Source organism: Eptesicus fuscus, chromosome 1 (genome assembly GCF_027574615.1).
Source record: "Eptesicus fuscus isolate TK198812 chromosome 1, DD_ASM_mEF_20220401, whole genome shotgun sequence".
In the NCBI taxonomy this organism is placed as follows: domain Eukaryota; kingdom Metazoa; phylum Chordata; class Mammalia; order Chiroptera; family Vespertilionidae; genus Eptesicus; species Eptesicus fuscus.
In genome coordinates, this window is record NC_072473.1 from 125418074 (window position 1) to 125437159 (window position 19086).

At 48.6% G+C, this 19086-nt stretch overlaps 2 protein-coding genes and 2 non-coding genes across 4 annotated transcripts in view; 3 read left to right on the forward strand and 1 right to left on the reverse strand.

Moving 5' to 3' along the window:
• Positions 1-438: 438 nt before the first annotated feature.
• Positions 439-13757, forward strand: DKC1 (dyskerin pseudouridine synthase 1). Its single transcript, XM_008159514.3, has 15 exons — positions 439-531; positions 1305-1372; positions 1794-1880; positions 3697-3788; positions 4001-4185; positions 5053-5117; positions 5504-5630; positions 5871-6001; positions 6545-6688; positions 8132-8252; positions 9634-9752; positions 10616-10719; positions 11245-11293; positions 12093-12245; positions 12924-13757. The coding sequence occupies exons 1-15, from the start codon at positions 516-518 to the stop codon at positions 12987-12989; spliced, it is 1527 nt and encodes a 508-aa protein (XP_008157736.1). The 5' UTR covers positions 439-515; the 3' UTR covers positions 12990-13757.
• On the forward strand, positions 6220-6352 carry LOC114229012 (small nucleolar RNA SNORA36 family). Its single transcript, XR_003615108.1, has one exon. It is a non-coding gene; the product is annotated as a small nucleolar RNA SNORA36 family (small nucleolar RNA).
• LOC114229013 (small nucleolar RNA SNORA56) lies at positions 11037-11165 on the forward strand. Its single transcript, XR_003615109.2, has one exon. It is a non-coding gene; the product is annotated as a small nucleolar RNA SNORA56 (small nucleolar RNA).
• A 2278-nt stretch (positions 13758-16035) lies between the features above and the next one.
• MPP1 (MAGUK p55 scaffold protein 1) overlaps positions 16036-19086 on the reverse strand; it is a 40575-nt gene continuing 37524 nt past the window's right edge. The window contains exons 11-12 of the mRNA XM_054713555.1: positions 18976-19050; positions 16036-16678 (exon numbers count right to left, since the gene is read on the reverse strand). Of these exons, the coding sequence (XP_054569530.1) occupies positions 16502-16678; positions 18976-19050 (252 nt within the window). The 3' untranslated portion in view covers positions 16036-16501. The remainder of the gene's footprint in view (positions 16679-18975; positions 19051-19086) is intronic.

A 19086-nucleotide genomic window follows, 5' to 3' on the forward strand; every position in this document is an offset into this window, starting at 1 on the left:
GAGAAACTGCAAGTAGCAAAGGGCTTTCAACCTCTCTTTACCTTAACGTCTTCATTTTTCTATCGGGACTGATCCGATAGCAACCTTAAAGGGTCGGCGGGCGAGAGGCAGCAACAAGCTACAGCGAATGGAGTACCCAGCGGGGTGCCCAGGTGCCCAAGTCCGGGTTAAACCCAGCGAAGGTAGATCAACAGCGGCCGAGGCCACGCCCACAGGCTACGCGCTGCCTGCGGGGGCTGCGCTCTTCCCAGCCCAGCGGCCCAGGGCGGGGGCCGCGACCCAAAGCGCACGCGCAGGCGCAGGCGCGCCACCGCTGGGGAGAAGACAGCCAATGAGATTGCGCAGGTGGCCCGCGCGCGCCACGGGCCCCTTCATCCGGGCCCCGCCCCGCGGCGCGGCACGCACGGGGAGGCGCACAGGTGGGCGGGTTCTAGCGGCGGGGCCTCTGGGCGGTGGGTGTCTATACTCGCTCTTTTGGCGGTGGCTCACGCGGCTCGCACGCTCTGCCGGGGAACATGGCGGATATGGAAGGTAAGGGTCGTTCTGTCACGATTGCTTTGGCTGTTTTCCCGCCTGGGGCCAGCTTTGCTGCCTCGGAGATCCTGGGTCGGGGGCCGGCGTCGCAGCAGGAGCTCTCCGTTAGCTCCAGTTGCCCCGCGGGTCCGGTCGCTGCCGAGCCTCCTGCCAGCCTTGCCTCTTGGCCTTGGCTCCACGGCTTAGGACAAGAACGCGGGAGGCCCTCGCGATGAGCCGGCGCTACGAGGCCCGGGCCTCCCGCTGACAGCACAACCTTCTTAGGGCCCGGGTCGCCAACGAAAGGCGACGGCCCTGCTGGCGTGCACCCTGCAGCCGCAGGAGACCGGCACCGGTGCAGCCGGCAGCCCAGACGCCGCCGGCAGCGCTCCGGGGCAAGGGAGGAAAGGATGGTCGCAGTGGGTGCGGAAGAAAAGGGGTGGAGGGGCTCGGGCGTAGCTTTGACACGCAAGAAAGTTCTGGAGGTCACAAACACGCGGGGATAGTCAAGGAGTCACTTATGGAACTTTCCGGCACGCGCGGGCCGAGCGCTTCTGCAGCACGGGGAGCCCCGCCACGTGGTGAACTTAATGGGAGCTGACACGTGCGACCGCTTCTCGTCTGTTACTGAGCCACGCAACCCGCGCGTTTGGCCTTACACACTTGGTTTTCCCAAGTAATTGTAGACCAAACATCCATCGCCTACCTGCCCGGTTCGTCCTCTATTTTAAACTTCGTTGCCTTTATTTTCGGAAAGAACTCCCAAATCTCGTGTGTGTTTGTTTTTTTAGCAGTTCCTTTGCCCAAGAAGCATAAAAAGAAAAAAGAGTCCAAGTCATTACCAGAAGAAGATGTTGCAGTGAGTAGGAACATGTCTTAACTTTGTTTTGACTAAAAGCAAAACTTAGGTAACAAATTAAACTCTTTGCAGAGGTTTTGAAGGAATGGGTTAGAATTGGGTGGTGGTTGTACAAGACCCCAGCCAACCTAAATCTCTCCCATCACATACAGCTCGCTAAGTGGTGGTGGCCACACCAACTGCTTTCCCTGAAATTTTCTTTCTTATTCCACCTGCAGACCCACCATCCCTCTTTCTCTTTAAATACCTAGACCCTTCTGAGGTCCTGGCTTATTTCTTCTCTTTCCCTTGTGGTTTCCAGTGAAGAGGCATAGACTATGTAGCTCGTTTCCTGTTGAAGGGGCGTAGGCTTTGGTGGTAATAATGGAATTGTGCAGAATCCGGTGGGAAGTCTAATCCAGTGTGTTTCTGTCCTTGGAAGGAAATCCAACACGTTGGAGAATTTCTTATCAAACCTGAATCCAAAGTGGCTCAGTTGGACACGTCTCAGTGGCCCCTGTTGCTAAAGGTAGGTGGCTAAGGTTGTGCATGAGCTCAGTGCCTGGCTTTGACATTATTTCTAAAGGTTAAACAGTTCATTAAGAGTTCTTTTTTTAAAAAAAACATTTTTATTGATTTCAGAGAAAAACGGAGAGGGAGAGAGAGAGACATCAGTGATGAGAGAATCATTGATGGGCTGCCCCCTGCACGCCCCTTACTGGGGATTGAACCTGCCACCTAGGCATGTGCCCTTGGCTGGAATCGAACCTGGGACCCTTTGGTCTGAAGGCCGATGCTCTATCCACTGAGCCAAGCCGGCTAGGGCCCTTAAGAGTTCTTAATGCTAGCATCCTTCACTTAGGAAGTGCCAGGTGATAGTCTAAGCAGTGTTCCCCAAGGTCTGAGATGAAGGACCAGGTTTCCTTTTGTCTGTTTTCATTTCCAGTGCACCCAGCACAGTCCTAGAATACACTCAAAATGTCAAAACAACATCAAATCGCTATCAAAGTTTATAAGCAATTAGTTCTTGGTTTCTGTACTTCACTTGACCGACTGGTACCAGGCCACACATGGAGTAGGACTACTTTAGTGCTTGAGCATGGGCAGTGTGTGACCTTGGGCCAGTCATTTCACCTCTCTGAGGCTGTTTGCTCATAATATCTTTTAGGAAGACAAGCCAACGGCAATCCATAAAACATGTTTAGCCGTAGTGCCTGGCATGTAACATGTCCTCTAGAAATGATTATTATATTGGGTTTTATATAAGGTAGTTTACTAATGAGTTGAATTAACAAGTTTCATAAAGGACTGACTAGGCACCAGCTCTGAGATTGGGAGGAAAGGTTAAGGTAGAAAAGGTTCCTGAGAACACCCCTTGACAAAGTGTTGTGTTTTTTTTAAAATATATGTTACTGATTTTTTACAGAGAGGAAGGGAGAGAAGGGATAGAGAGTGAGAAACATCGATGAGAAACATCGATCAGCTGCCTCCTGCACACCCCCTACTGGGGATGTGCCCGCAACCAAGGTACATGCCCTTGGCCAGAATCGAACCTGGGACCCTTCAGTCCATAGGCCGACGCTCTAACCACTGAGCCAAACCGGTTAGGGCGACCAAGTGTTTTAATAAAACATATATGGGAAAGGAATGAGCTTTGTTTATATAATTCAACACAGTTGAATTTCTGTGCAGCCAGATGTGCCTGCCGTTTAGATAGCATCTGCTTTTCTATTGCAGGCCCTGGGAATATGCTAGTGAACCTGGTAGGCAATGTCTCTACTGAACTGAAAATCTAGGGGTGGGCAATAGTTAAAAAGAATTGCTATTTGTGGTAAACACCATAACAAGACTAAACTGGGGGCGGGTGATATGAAAGGTGGGCTTCAAGTGAGGTGAGTGCTTTCAGGCCAGTGATTGCGCCTCAGAAAGGAGAGTAACAAGGAACAGACATGAGACGGGCAGAGAGAGGAGCATTTGGAGGAAGAACAGGCTAGCCGCGTGTGAGAAACATTGCTGCCAGTCCTCCCCGACTTGGCTATGTTTTGTCCCTGAGAAAAAGCTAGCCCATACTTGACTCCTAAACCTGCATAGTGAAGCCCAGTCTGATCTGTAGCACCCCAAAGAGTCTCTTTCTAGAGGAGTGATCACATTTGTCTTACTGCCCGTGAGTCATTTTTCTGGTCTAGAAGGAGGCTTACCAGTCTGTCACAGCAGATAGCGAAAATACAGCAGCAAAATCAAGTTTGTGAACTTGAAGGGTAACCATATCACAATTGATGGTGGGTGCTCATTTCTTGCTTGACATGTATCAATAGTTTCTTTTGTGTTGTCTGGTTGCTTTCTAGAATTTTGATAAGCTAAATATAAGGACGACACACTATACGCCTCTTCCTTGTGGTTCAAATCCTCTGAAGAGGGAGATTGGTGATTATATCAGGTAAGTGTGTTTGGAGCGAGCACTGTTCTAGCTTCTGTTCTTTTCAGAATGACACCTTTTAGCATCAGTTATCTAAGGAGGTAGTAGCATCTTAGAATGGCATGGCCCTAAATCTCTTCGCCGGTACCCATGGTGGATTCTCTTTTACTCTTCAGATTCAGTTTTGCTTAGGGGACCAGAACCAATGCCCAGTAATTTCTTTTCCATTCTAGGACAGGGTTCATTAATCTTGACAAGCCCTCTAACCCCTCTTCCCACGAGGTGGTAGCCTGGATCCGACGGATACTTCGGGTGGAGAAGACAGGACACAGTGGTACTCTGGATCCCAAGGTGACCGGCTGTTTAATCGTGTGCATAGAACGAGCCACTCGCTTGGTAAAATCGCAGCAGAGTGCAGGTATGTATGGGAGAGGTGGCTAATTTGCCACTGGAAGGTTTTCCGTGTTTCTTTTCCCTTCCACATTTTGGCTCTTGAAATCGATTTCTTCATTAGTTTAAAAAAAATTCCTAGTTTCCTGTGTACCTTCTGTGCTACTTGTCTGCCTTATCTCAGTGCTAGGTTACTAGGCATGTGTACATTGAGCCAGCCATGTCTGTTCCTAGCACTGAGGCAGTCCAGCTCAGCTTATCACTTTGGGCTCATCTGACACGATAATGCTGCTTCTGTCTCAAGTGCCCTTCCCACCTTAGCCAGTTTGGCTCAGTGGATAGAGCATCAGCTAAGCGTCCTGGGTTTGATGCTGGTCAAGGGCACATATCTCAGTTAAGGGCACATACCTCAGTTGCAGGCTCCTCCCGGGCCCGGGGCCCTGATCAGGGCGCGTGCAGAAGGCAAACCATCATGTCTTTCTCTCACAATGATATTTCTCTGTCTTTTCCTCTCTCTTCCACTCTCTCTAAAAATCAATGGAAAAATATCCTAGGGTGAGGATTGAAAAGAAATAAAGTGCTCTTCCCGCATTTTCACGTGGGAAGATTCTCTGCCTTGACCTTGCAGTTTTTCGCAGGCAGGCTCCACACCGGCTTCTCCAGCTGTCCTTGTCGGCACATTGAACGTCTAACTCCCAGGGAGTGAGAGATAGTGTCTGCATCCCTTCCCCACACCTGCACCAGGAAATGGGTCTTAATGCAAATTTTACAGAAACAAGAAGGTCCAATTGCCTGCTTTTCCCGCTGCACAAAACAGGAGCGATGTGATAGGAGTATATAAAAAAATACAGAAAAGTCAGTGGCCACACCTGACTACTCTTTTGTCATTTTTCAGGCAAAGAGTATGTGGGAATTGTCCGGCTGCACAATGCTATTGAAGGGGGGACTCAGCTTGCTAGGGTAAGTGGAATTCTAGGGAGGGCATCTTTTGGTGACTTGGATCTCTGAAGCCCCTAGGCATGTGGAGACAGGTCAGCTTTCCTGGCTGGCCTCTCTCGTGCCCTTTTGAGCGGGCTGCCGTCGCAGCCTGGACTGGTGACTACAGGTGGCAGGGGCACTTCCGGCAATGTCCCTTCTGAGGAGAGAGTTCTGCTTCAGCACTGAGCCATCCCTGTGTAGTTGAAGAAAGAAGCAAACATTTGAAAGGGCGTTTTAGACCTTAAAATGATTGACAGGAATCTTGTGTGTTTCAATTGTGTCCTCCAACTCCCCCAAATAATGCCCTTTGATGTTATTGGAGAGTCCATGCAATGAGAGTCGTCGTTTCGGTTTGTGCTTATTCTCAGGCCCTAGAAACTCTGACAGGCGCCTTATTCCAGCGCCCCCCACTTATTGCTGCAGTCAAGAGGCAACTCCGAGTGCGGACCATCTACGAGAGCAAAATGGTTGAGTATGATCCCGAAAGAAGATTAGGTGGGTCACTAGGCCTGTGAGGAGCTCAATTAATAGGCCGTGCATGCATGGGTAGAAATGGATTCTTGAGAATTATACTCTGTTGTTCAAAGTAGATGTCCTTTAGTACATGGCGCAGTCATGCCCTGTGTCTGTCATCTTCAATCTCTCTGGCTCAGATACAGAATAACTCGGGGTTTCTCAACTGATGGCGGGTTTACTTTGGAAAATGTGGGGTACATTTGTGTGTGTGTATCTTAGGAATCTTTTGGGTGAGTTGTGAGGCCGGCACCTACATTCGGACGCTGTGTGTGCACCTTGGTTTGTTACTGGGAGTTGGCGGTCAGATGCAGGAACTTCGGCGGATTCGTTCTGGAGTCATGAGCGAGAAGGTACACAGACAGCATCGCGGGCCTAGCAGTTTTAGAGCTGGTACTCGATACAGGATGGGGCATAAGTAGGTCTACAGTTGTGAGTACACGAAACAGTTTATTACTTAGTAATTACTGTATTATTTTCCACACAACTAGAAACCAACTTTTGCCCCCCCACCCTGTATATTCTAGCTCCTGGTGGGACGCCACCTGCTTCACAGCCTGGAAAAGGCAATTTCCAAAGTGTTGAGTTCAGTTCAGGGCAACTTCCCTGTTCTGTTAATTAAACTTTGGGACATTGAAACACAGGCCAGGGGAGATGACCGGATAGAAAACATTGTTCTATTCACTTACTCCCAGCCTACAAAAATGCTTGCTCAGATGGAAACACATCAGCAGGTTAAAGGTATCCAAGAGAGACGAGGTTCTGAAGGGACCGAAGACTAATGAGCTTGGGTTAGCAGAAGACTCGGTTCATTCCGCCTTTGGAAGTGTGGCGTCTGTTGTGCTATGTGAGATCCAGTGACAAGGAGTAACTTTCATACATGGCTGCTTTTCCAGGACCACATGGTGACAATGCACGACGTGCTCGATGCCCAGTGGCTGTACGATAACCACAAGGATGAGAGTTACCTGCGGCGAGTTGTTTACCCTCTGGAAAAGCTGTTGACATCTCATAAACGGCTGGTTATGAAAGACAGCGCAGTAAGTTCTGGGTTTCAAGTCCATGTTTGGACAAAACGTGACTTCACAGCTGAGATGTGATCCATGTTCTGAAAACTTTCTCTTTAAAGAGGTGAAACATGACGTCAACTGAAATTCCTTGGGGTTTCTGCTTTTTGTTGTTTTGTAGGTTGTACACTGGGTTCTTTTTCCTTTTTTTTTTTAATGAAGCATTTATGATTAACTTTTTTATTAAATCAGAACCCAATATACTGAATTAACGTAAAAGTTTAATGCTAGGTCTAATTCTATTTTTAAGTGAGGCAAATTAATTAAACATTTACCTAAGAGTTTTCCCAAAGTAACTTGGTTCAAGAAATAGACTATCTGTGGTACATGGAATTTGCTTTCCCATAACCTGGTAGTTCTACGTGTGTGTAATAAACGGATCTTATTTAAATTGCTGCAAGAAAAGGTTGTTTTGATGGGGATAAAAAGTTGAGACTGTAGAGCTTCAAATATAAGTTACTTCTCTTCCAAGTAGTCCAGAATTTTAAAAATAGCCTTTTTATTTCTAATGGTCAGAGAAGAGCCTTTTATAAATTAAGGTTGTCTTTGCGCCCAGCTGCATAACCAAGTTTTTGTCCAACATTATGTAGCAACAAAGATTCTCTGACTTTGAAGAATATAAATTTCTGTATTAAATAATTTGGGGTTTATCATTCATATTCAAATCCTGTTATATAGAATTTTTTTAAAAAGATCATCACTCGAGGATATTTTTTCCATTGATTTTTTTTTTTCTTTGAGAGTGGTGGGGAGGAAGAATGGGGAGAAAGAAATGTTGATGTGAGAGGGACACATCAGTTGGTTGCCTCCTGCATGCGCCCTGACTGGGGCCAGAGATCAAGTTTGCAACTGAGGTCTGTACCCTTGACCGGGAATCGAACCCATGGGCATCAACAGAAGAGATCTAGCTAGGACAAGGCAGGTGGAGCGGGATGCATTAAGTGCCATTGAGCTCAGGGAGAGGTGGCCTTAACATGTACCTGTTGGCCTATAAGTTATGCCAAAACCTGTAGGTAGTTGGTTCAATAGGTCTTGGTAATCTTGCTAGAGAGTTATTCTGGGGACCTGTTCTCTGACCACTATCCAAATCTCCCAGTAGATCTAATAGGTCTTGTAGTTCTGTTAAGGTTTTCTCTCATTAAGGAACATAAGAGCAATTAAGGGAAACTAAGGCTAGACATTGATTTAAAATGAAAACATCCTTAAGTTCCACAGACATCGAGGAGTTGCTACTTAAAGTCCTAGTGTGTGGTGAGTGGTGGTTACTCAGAGGCCCCTCACATGCTCATTGCAGCCATTGGCTATCCTTGGCCCTATTTCACATGTGGGGAGATGCCCACAGGCCCCCTCCCCTTTGTCTCTGGTGTGGGGTAAAGGCAGTGGCTGGGGCTCTCAGGGTTGATGTCATCCTTGTAGGTGAACGCAATCTGCTATGGGGCGAAGATCATGCTTCCGGGTGTGCTGCGATACGAGGACGGCATTGAAGTCAACCAGGAGATTGTGGTCATCACCACCAAAGGGGAAGCTATCTGCATAGGTAAGGGGAAGCTCTCCCTCCTTCTGCACCATCCTAGCCAGGCACCCGAAGAGCAGGTCCCCAAATCCTGGTCCCTCGGTTTGATCTCACTGTATTGCCAAGGGTCTGTAGGTGCGGTGCCAGCAAAGGGCCATGTCAGACAGGCACAGGCGAGGAGGAGGTAGATGGGGTTTCCCTTATCCCTCTGGCGGCTGTTAGAGGCCATATCTCAGCAGCTTGGTTCTCTAGTGAGAAGAGAGGACATCCTGAAGAACAGGAATAAATGTTGTGGTTATCAATGAAGAGCCTTTTCCACTTCTTTTTTTGTTTAAATTTCTTTATTGATTAAGGTGTCACATATTTGTCCTCATCCCCCCATTCCCAGCCCACCCCCCTCCCCACGGATGCCCCACCCCCCTGTTGTCCTTAACTGCCGGTTAGGCTCATATGCATGCACACAAGTCCTTTGGTTGATCTCTCCCCTTTACCCCCTCCCTCTCCTACCCTCCCCCGAGGCCCGACAGTCTGATCCATGCCTCCTTATTTCTGGGTCTGTTCTTGTTCATCCGTCTATGTTGTTCATTATTTCCCCTAGATGAGTGAGATCATATGCTACTAGAAATACACTTATAAGAACCGAAAATGAGACAAGCAATAATGGTTATGCTGACAGGCAAATGAATCAGTCTGTAGTGAGTTTCTTTCTGGGCCAATAGTTCTTTTGAGACCCAATTTCAATGTCAAACAGTTCCTTATGTGTACATGTCAGCAATAACATTTCAGTTCTGGATGGTGGACAAATGGTGGTAATGCAGGTCCGACCCTGTCTGGTTTGGTCCTGGGCAGCCTGCAGTGACACACAGCTGCTGACTGCTAGTGTGGCAAGGCGACGTCAGTGTCTTCCATCTCTGGACTGCTTCTCTTCTGTCTTCATGGCTGGAGTAGTCCTGTCGATTCCTCTCTGTTGTAGGAATCCACATGGTCTCCGAGTCCACTTCTTGTCTATATGTTCATATGTGCATCTTCAGCGAAGGAACCTCAATTAAGGCAGTAGAGCTTTTAAAAAGTCATATAAAACAGTGGGATTCAGGCTTAGCAATTATTGTGTCTTGCCCCTTTAAATCAGTGTGTGTGTGTGTGTGTGTGTGTGTGTGTGTGTGTGTGTGTGTTGATTTCAGAGAGGATGGGAGAGGGTGAAAGAGATAGAAACATCAATGATGAGAGAGAATCATTGATCAGCTGTGTCCTGCACACCCCACACTGGGGATTAAGCCCACAACCTGGGTATGTGCCCTGACCAGAATCAAACTGAGACCTCCTGGTTCATAGGTCGATGCTCAACCGCTGAGCCACCCTGGCTGGGCTTAAATCATTCTTTTATCTCTTTGACACCTACCTGCAGCTATTGCATTAATGACCACAGCAGTGATCTCTACCTGTGACCATGGGATAGTAGCCAAGATCAAGAGAGTGATCATGGAAAGAGACACTTACCCTCGGAAGTGGGGTTTAGGTCCAAAGGTAAGTGGGACCAGTCATGTGCCCTGCCGGGTTTTTAGGTTGAGCACTTGGGCAGCTCCTGTTGTCACCCCACTGCCACAGCCTTACCCTGTGCTGGGCTCTGGGGGAGTCGATGGTGAGTAGGAACTGGCCCGCCTCAGACCTTAGAGATTTCAGTCTGATGGGAGAAAGCAGCTGGGCATCACTCCGCTAGAATGGTGAATTTTAGCCAAGGTGAGGCTTTCTTAAGGAGTGCAGAGGTGCCTTGGCACCTCAAGAACCTGCAGTGAGGGGATCTGGGTAAGGGAGCTTCACTTGAGCCCTGCCAGTGGGAGGGATTAGATGGTGATGAGCTAGGGAAAAGTCCAGGGCAGCTGGAATAGTATGTGCAAAGGCCCTGCGCCACATAATGACACTGCAGAGGCTCTCACTAAGGCAGTAAGCTTCATGACCTTTACCAAGTCCCGTGTTGGTGCCTATCAAAGAGAATGGGTGGGTTTTTTGTTTATTTGTTTGGCTTTTCTTAATCCTCTCCTGAGGCTATTTAGAGATTTGGAGGGAGTGGGGAGGAGAGAGAAACATCAATTGATTGCCTCCCGCTCACCCTGACCACACCCTGACCGTGGCTAGGGTCTCAAACCTGCAACCCAGGCACGTGCCCTTGACTGGGAATTTATGTGAGACCTCTTGGTGCATGGGCTGACGCTCTAACCATTGGGAACACTGGCCAGGGCAAGGATGGGTGAATTCCGAGTGCTGTATATAGGAGCTTGGGGCCCAGGTGAGAATACACAAGGGAGAAACTTGATTTGGGCCGTGTGCATGCAGTCAGCCTGCTATATGTGTTGACACTGTCCTGACGTTGAAATCCTAACGTCCACCAGGCCAGTCAGAAGAAGCTGATGATCAAGCAGGGCCTCCTGGACAAGCACGGCAAGGCCATAGCCAGCACGCCCGCCACCTGGACACAGGAGTATGTTGACTACAGGTGAGAGCAGGACGCTGTGGAGACCCAGGGCATGCAGACGGCATGCTTGCCTGCACGCACGCGCCTGCGTGCAGGAGTGCGTCAACTGCACTTGGTGGCAGTGGCAGTGGGGACAGGGGGATACGGAACTCGGAGGGGTGGACGCAGCATGCTGGCCACCTGGACAAGCACCTCAACTACACGAGGCTAGGAGGTCACGGGGCCCCGCTGTGGGGAGAGGGGGCAGGTGTGTTGGGGGAAGGGTGGTAAATGTGGGACCGAAGGAGCCCGTGTAGCCATTCCTGTGGCTTTGGCCATAGGGCAAGGAGGTTGCTTTGCAGCAGACGGTTGTCCCTTTCTAGTCTGGCATGTGGGGCTTTAGAGGGAGTCCGTCTGCGACAGTAAGTGGTGAGTTGCCTTGTCCAGCGTCAGTATTTTGATGGTGGCTTTAGACTTGCCAGATACCTCTGACTGGCTGCAGGTGAAGCAGTCCCTCCCCAGAACGCCGATCAGCGAATCTAACCCGATGGCTCCCTCTCCTTTCAGTGATGCCGTGAAGACAGAGGCGGTTGCTACACCGATAAAGGCTCCAAAGGTACGTGGCCTGTGGCAGTGAGTTTTGGAATGCACTTCGGGAAGTGGTTCTGTGCGGCTTACCCTGGTGACTGCAGTCCAGCCATATATCCTGGCTCAGTCTGGCAGGGCCTTCCGCCCCATGGGTGCGTGGTGCACAGAGAGATGACGTGTTGTGCCCAAGGGTACTCATGGGGGCTCTGTAGGTGCCAGATCACTTTCCTGTTGTGTCGGCTGGGAGACATGGGGGCTCGGGAATCAGACTGGCCTCATCTTCCACCTCAGCTTTGTCAGCACTGAAACTGGGGGGGTGCGTGTTATTCTGGCCCCCACCCTGGGTCAAGTGATGGCACACGTGTTGAAATTGGAGGCTGTGACACTTGGAGCTATATGGGACTCAGCGGGAGCAATGTGGGAGCAATGCCACCCGCGAGCTATCTCCAGACAGCACCAGTTCCGTGTTTCCAAGTGGCATCTTGGCTTCCCGGGGTTGGGGACCACTGGCATTACAGCCCAGAATGACGTGTGGCCGAGTGACTTGAAGCAAGCTGTCTAGAGGAGCTTTTCCTGCCTTGCCTGTCACCTTTGAGGACTCAAGGGGCACCCATAGGGGACATACAGTGCAACTTGTAATCCTAGTGAGGTTGGCCTCCAGGAAAACGGGCTTCCTGCTCTCTGTGGATGAGCCAGCCTCTGGATCCTTGGTAAACTTAAGGACCCTCCTGTGGACCCAGTAAGGGTCTTTTCGTGCCTTTTCACTTCCTGAACCTTTCCCATCCATTTTTGCCCAAGGTCTAACATTTGATCAATTGTCTCCTCAGCGGAGTCGAGAGAGTGAAAGTGACGAGACTTCGCCAGAGCCAGAGACTCCAGAGCCAGTCAAGGAGAAGGAGAAGGAAAAGGAGAAGAAGAAGAAGAAGAAGGAGAAGAAGGCCAAAGCCGCTGCAGAGGATGCGGGCGAGCCGGCAGATGGGGTATGTATAGACCTGCTCAGGGTCCTTAGCTCGCTTAGTCCTCAGGTGCGGGGTTGCTTGAATTGCCCAGTTGGTGCCAGTTTGGTCACTTGGGGAGCTGTGCCGTATTACTGGAGTGCCTTTTCCCCCCACTATCCTCACAGGATGTACAGAGACAGGCCCTGGCATTTGTATTTTTAATATATTTTTATTGATTTCAGAGAGGGAGGGAGAGAGAGATGGAAACATCAGTGATGAGCGAGAATCATCAATCGGCTGCCTCCGGCACGCCCCCCACTGGGGATTGAGCCCGCCACCGGGCCATGTGCCCTGACCTGACCAGGAATTGAACCGCGACCTCCTGGTTCACAGGTCAGCGTTCAACCCTGAGCCACTCTGGTCGGGCAGGCCCTGGCATTGTATAGTACCTGCTCATAGTTAGAATTCTGTGGGTGGCGGGTGGTAGGGCGTGTGGAGCTTGAGACTCGGAATGCTCCTATTTGTAAAAGTGGGCCCCCGGGGCGCCACTGCCAAGCTCAGGGCTTTGTTCTGTTCAAAAATGATTGAACCCAGGGTACCTCACAGATCCTGCAAAGGCTTACTTGCCTGCGTGGAGCGTCCCCGATTTCCTTTTGGGAGAGCGGCAGTGGTTCTTTTATGTTAACAGGTTCTGTGAGCTTTCTTTTCTCTCTCTCCCAGGACAGTGATACCACCAAAAAGAAGAAGAAGAAGAAGAAAATGAAAATGGAAGTCACTTCTGACTAGTGGACAGCACCTTAGGCACTGTGCCCAGCTGGGAGGAGAAATTAAAGCCTTACTGAGAAAACATAGTTCCTTCTGTTCTTACAGGGTGAGCGCTGAGGCACATTTTAGCCACTAGCCGAGACCTGAGTGATGTTACCTGGTGTGGTCATCCCATCTTGTCCTGTTTTAAGGATACGGGTGCAGGAGGCAGATTGGATACCACCCACTTCTCTCCTTGGGGGAGTGGGGAAGCCTCGCCTTCAGACCCTGCACTGCCTGGTAACCAGCACAGCTGTTTCCTGACAGCTGTTCTAACTCCCTCCTCCTTGACTCCTTTGCTTCTGCCACTCCCCCATGCCCTTCTGTTAAAAAAAAAAGTTGATAACAATCGCACAGTGAAACGGTATAGAGCAAGTAAAAGAATAGGACAGCCATGTTGTTTGCTGGGGTAAATCTCCAGCGTGTTATGAGGACAGTGGGCTAGGCTGGTGTCCGCGCCACCTTTGTTATTCCGTGTGTCTCCCAGGTAACGGCTGGCAAGGACTCCTGGTCTTCCTCCTTTCCAGCTATTCCTGTCCCTCTGGCCTAGCAGTAGGTGCACTTACTCCAGCTTGCGTACAGTCTCATGTACCTCAGTCCATCTGACTACTTTGTGTTCGTGACAAAAATCCAAACTGTATTCTCTTGTTTCTACCCTCTTTTTTTCAAAGGATGCAATCAGTCCTTGCTGGGAGAAGGTGGTTGTAATTTTTACTTATTAAAGTTTGCTTACTATGTTTTTTTAAAGTATTCCTGTTGGCTTTTCTAATTGATGATGGTCTCAAACTAGCAGAACAAAAAATATTAAGTACTCTGATTAAAAATCAGGGGGCCTTTATGTCAGACTTGAAATTTGATGCTAATTATGCAATGTGTCTGGCAGAAGGTGTGTGTGTCCCTGTATAGGGGGGGTGGGGCCTGGGAAAAGCCTGAGGAAGCATGAAAGAGCCAGATTTTTAAAACACGTTTTTATTGATTTCAGAGCGGGAGGGAGAGAGAGAAATATAAATGATGAGAGAGTCATTGATCGGCTGCCTCCTGCACACCCCACACAGGATCGAGCCTGCAACCTGGGCCTGTGACCTGACCGGAAATCGAACTGTGACCTCCTCCTGGCTTATAGGTTGACCATCAACCACAGAGCCACGTGGGCCGGGCAAAGAGCCAGATCTTGACAGGCCTTCAAGTATCTAAATACTTAGTGCTCCAACTCGGATGGGGGCCAGCGAGTGGCAGCAACCTGGGGAGGGAGTGGTGGGTGAATGTTTAGGAATCAAGGGCTTGGTGTGAGGTCTAGGATTGTTTCCAATCTGGTGCCAAAACCCATGAAACAATATGGGGAGCAGTCCCCAGATGCAGCAAGGACCCCGGTGCCCAGGACCCCCTACTAAGCCCAGAGACTGGGTCCCCCCCACAAAGTGACCAGAATGTAAGCCTCCAAGTATTAGGAAGCTAAATGCCTGCCAGGGATGGGTAAAGTCTTATGTGGACACTAGGCTTGGGACGGGGTGGGGGGTTTTCCATGGTCATGTTTGTAATCCTAATAGTTGCTCATTTCAGCTCTTGAGAGTTTAATCTGGGCAGCCAGTCATGTGAGTGCTCTAAAACCATGTCTTGTGGCCTAACCGGTTTGGCTCAGTGGACAGTGTGTCGGCCTGCGGACTGAAGGGTCCCAGGTTTGATCAGGCACATGCCCAGGTTGCGAGCTTGATCCCCAGTAGGGGGCGTGCAGGAGGCAGGCAATCAATGATTCTCATCATTGATGTTTCTCCCTTTCCCTTTCTGAAATCAGTACAAATATATTTTTTAAAAATAAAGCCATGTCTTTGAATAAGGAGAAAGAGAAAAGGAGTGACTTGGGAAAAATGGTAAGATTTAGTAGACATATAACCCAGGCCAGTGCAAGCAGAAGCAAAAATGTGCTTTATCTCCCCTTGGAGCAAAACTGGACAATCTTACACCAATGCTCTCAAAGTGCTTTTTATATGTTGCACGTGTCCATGTACACATACCTGCCTCAGTGCACCAGTTTGTGCCCTGCCCAGCACATGCACACCCTACCCCCCAAATAAGAGGTAGGATAATTCTGACCCTTAAGATTGTTCAGGTGGCTTAGTGGTTGAGTGTTGACCTATGAACCAGGAAGCTCGATTCCTGGTCAGGGCACATGCCTGGGTTAAGGGCTCTATCCCCAGTGTGGGGTGTGCAGGAGGCAGCTGATCAATGATTCTCATCATTGATGTTTCTTTTTAAAAAATATATATATTACTGATTTTTACAGAGAGGAAGGAAGGGAGAGGGATAGTTAGAAACATCCATGAGAAACAGCCTCCTGCATACCCCCTATTGGGGATTAAGCCCACAACCAAGGTACATTCCCTTGATCAGAATGGAATCCAGGACCCTTCTTCAGTCCACGGGCTGATGCTCTATTCACTAAGCCAAACTGGTTAGGGCTCATCATTGCTGTTTCTATCTCCCTCTCTCCAAAATCAATAAAAACATTTTTAAAAAAGATTGCTTAACACTTGAGGGAGGCATCTGGTGGCAATGCCATCCTCCAGGACAGTGGTTCTCAACCTTCCTAATGCCACACGATCCTTGAATACAGTTCCTCATGTTGTGGTGACCCCCAACCATAAAATTATTTTCGTTGCTACTTCATAACTAATTTGGCTGTTAATGAATCGTAATGTAAATATCTGATTTCCGATGGTCTTAGGCTCTACAGCAGTGGCTCTCAACCTGTGGGGCGTGACCTGTGTGTTGAGAACCGCTAGCAGGGTTGCCTAAGACCATCGGAAAACAGATATTTACATTACGATTCATAACAGTAGCAAAATGACAGTTATGAAGTAGCAACGAAAATAATTTTATGGTTGGGGGTCACCACAACATGAGGAACTGTATTAAAGGGTCGCGGCATTAGGAAGGTTGAGAACCACTGCTCCAGGAGCCTAAAAAGCAGGTGGCATTTCTCTCCAGTCAGAGGCTTGTACAGGTAGAAACCCAGAGAGTTACAAGGTCATTGGCATTTTAACAGGAATCTCTTTATTGCTTTTGAGGGTTATCCTAGAGCAGACATCCTATTGCACAGCTGTTGCATTTTGGCGTTTTAGAAAGGCAGTAAAAAAAAGGCTTGCTTCATCGTAAAGACGTGATTAAAGGTGAAGGAGCGCAGGTTTTAGAGGGACAGGATCCAGGCTTTTCCTCGCTGTGAGCACCGTCTTTGATGAGCGTTTGCATGTGGGTCGTGCTTCTGCCCCAATTTCCAGAGATTCTTTTGAAATCAATGGGGCCCCATGCAGCAGGAAAACCAGAGCCGAGCCCTTGAGGAGTTTGAATAAGACTGCCACCCACTGGCCTAATTAGGATAGTTGCATAGAGCTGGAAGCGGACACAAAACTAGCTGGAGCGACCCTGTTTGTCTTAAAGCAAGGGGAGTGGAGTTCCAAATACTGAGTAGAGTATACGGTAGCCCCATTTCTGCAAGCTTAGTAAACCCAGGAGACGGGCACCCACTGTGGAGATCTGCACGCTTGCTCGAAGGCTTCTTGTAGTTTCTTAAGGATTTCATCCACGCCATTATTGACCAGTGAGAGGTCAAAGTAGTGAGCGTACTGGCTGCGGATGGCCTCCGAGTCCTTCTGCAGCTGCTGCAGGGCTTCCGTCTGCAAAGGAGAGAGAAGTAGCCCATGTTTTTTATTTCAGAGAAGAAGGGAGAAGGGGGGAGAGAGGAACATCAACGATGAGAATCACTGACTGCCTCCTGCACACCCGGGCATGTGCCCTGACCGGGACTCGAACCAGTGACCTCCTGGTTCATTGGTCGACGCTCAACCACTAAGCCACGCTGGTGGGGCTTAGTGACAGCTTTAAAACGGGTGTTGACTGTTGTGACCATTGCCTGGCTTCCAGTCACCTGCTTAGAAGAGACAAACCCTGAAGACTGAGAATGTTGGAAGGGAACTGAGAGGCAATCAATTATGAACAATTCTCAGAGGATCTCAAACTAACCCTCAAGCTAATCAGAGCTCTCTGGAAGACCAATAGCTATCTCCCAGCTCTTGCCCTTGAACATGGACAGCCATTTCAGCAACCACCAGAGCTGCAATCCCAGGACAAGGGTAACTGCAACTTAGAACCCTGGGCCTCTTTCTAGGCCCCAAAACCAAGTGGCCATGAAGACTGATAATTTAACTTCGTAAAAGTAAAAATGGTTCTGTAGTGATAAACAAGAGACATGCCAAATTGGGGGGAAAAAAATTGCAACTAATATCACGAAGGGCTAATTACCCTAATACAGAGTTCCTAGAATCACAAAGAGAAAGGCTGATAACCCAACAGAACAATAAGCTAAGGGCATGACCAGGTATTAACAGAAAAGACAATATAGCCGGGCTGGCATGGCTCAGTGGTTGAGCATCAACCTAGGAACCAGTAGGTCACGGTTCCATTCCCCCATCAGGGCACATGCCCCGGTTGTGGGCTTGATCCCCAGTAGAAGGCATGCAGGAGGTGGCAGATTGATGATTCTCATCATTAATGTTTCTATCTTTCCCTCTCCCTCTCTCTGAAGTCAATAAAAACATATTTTTAAAAAGACAATACACATGGCCCTAGCTGGTTTGGCTCCGTGGATAGAGTGTCAGCCTGCAGACTGAAAGGTCCCGGGTTCAATTCCAATTAAGGGCACATGCCCGCGATTCGGGCTCAATCCCCAGTGGGGGGTCATGCAGGAGGCAGCCAATCAATGACTCTCTCTCCTCATTGATATTTCAATCTCCCTCCCTCTCTCTACCTCTCTGAAATGAAAACATACATATACACTGAGTAGCCAGATTATTGTGACCTCTGAATGCATAATAATCTGGCCACTCAGTGTATATCCTATATAATAAAAGGCTAATAAGCAAATTGTCCCCTTGACCAGGAGTTCAACCAGCAGGCAGGCCGGCCAACTGCCCATGTCCCCTCCCCTGGCCAGGCTGGTCGGACACCACCCATGCACAAATTCATGCACCGGGCCTCATATATATATATATATATATATATATATATATATATATATATACACACACACACACACACACACACACTGAGTGGCCAGATTATTATGCATTCAGAGATCATAATAATCTGGCCACTCAGTGTATATATAAAAGGCAATACAAATGGCCCTCAAGAGTCTGACATGATAATTGCTTACAGTACAAGATAAAAATACAAGATGCCATTTTTCCCTCTATTAGGCTGGCCAAAAATGAAAGTTTGGAAAACATGATCCTGGCACAGGGAAGCAAGCACTCTCCCAGATAAATCATCTCTTGAATTCCCACTTCCCATAGCATGCATACTTGAACCCAGCAATCAAGTCTGGATTTTTCCCTACAGATACATTTGCACACACATGCAATGCCATATGTACAGAGCCATTGGTGCCATATTATTTACAATAGTCCAAGGCTTAAAACAACTCAAATAGCCTGGCTGATGTGGCTCAGTGCCTGAGCGTCGACCTATGAACCAGGAGATCACGGTTTGATTCCTGTCAGGGCACATGCCCGGGAAGAGGGTGTTCGGGAGGCAGCCGATCAATTATTGTCTCTCATCATTAATGTTTCTATGTCCCTTTCCCTCTCCCTTCCTCTATGATATAAAGATATATTTTTTTAAAAAAGAGAGAGTTGCCCTGACTGGTTTGGCTCAGTGGATAGAACCTTGGCCTGCGGACTCAAGGGTCCCAGGTTCGATTCCAGTCAAGGGTATGTACCTTGGTTGCGGGCACATCCCCAGTTGGGGGCTGTGCAGGAGGCAGCTGGTCGATGTTTCTCTCATCTATGTTTCTAACTCTCTATCCCTCTCCCTTCCTCTCTGTAAAGAAATCAATAAAATATATATTTTTAAAAAATAAAAAAAAAAGAGAGAGTTAACCCCTCCCCACCCTGTACTACCCCCTCCTTCCCACCTGAGTGCCCTGGTCAGTGGGTGCGATAAACACAATGAAAGGTGACAGTTCTGCTGTCCGGACAATCTTGAGAGTCTGGAAAAGAGGAAGGGGAAGGAAGAAAAGATTTAA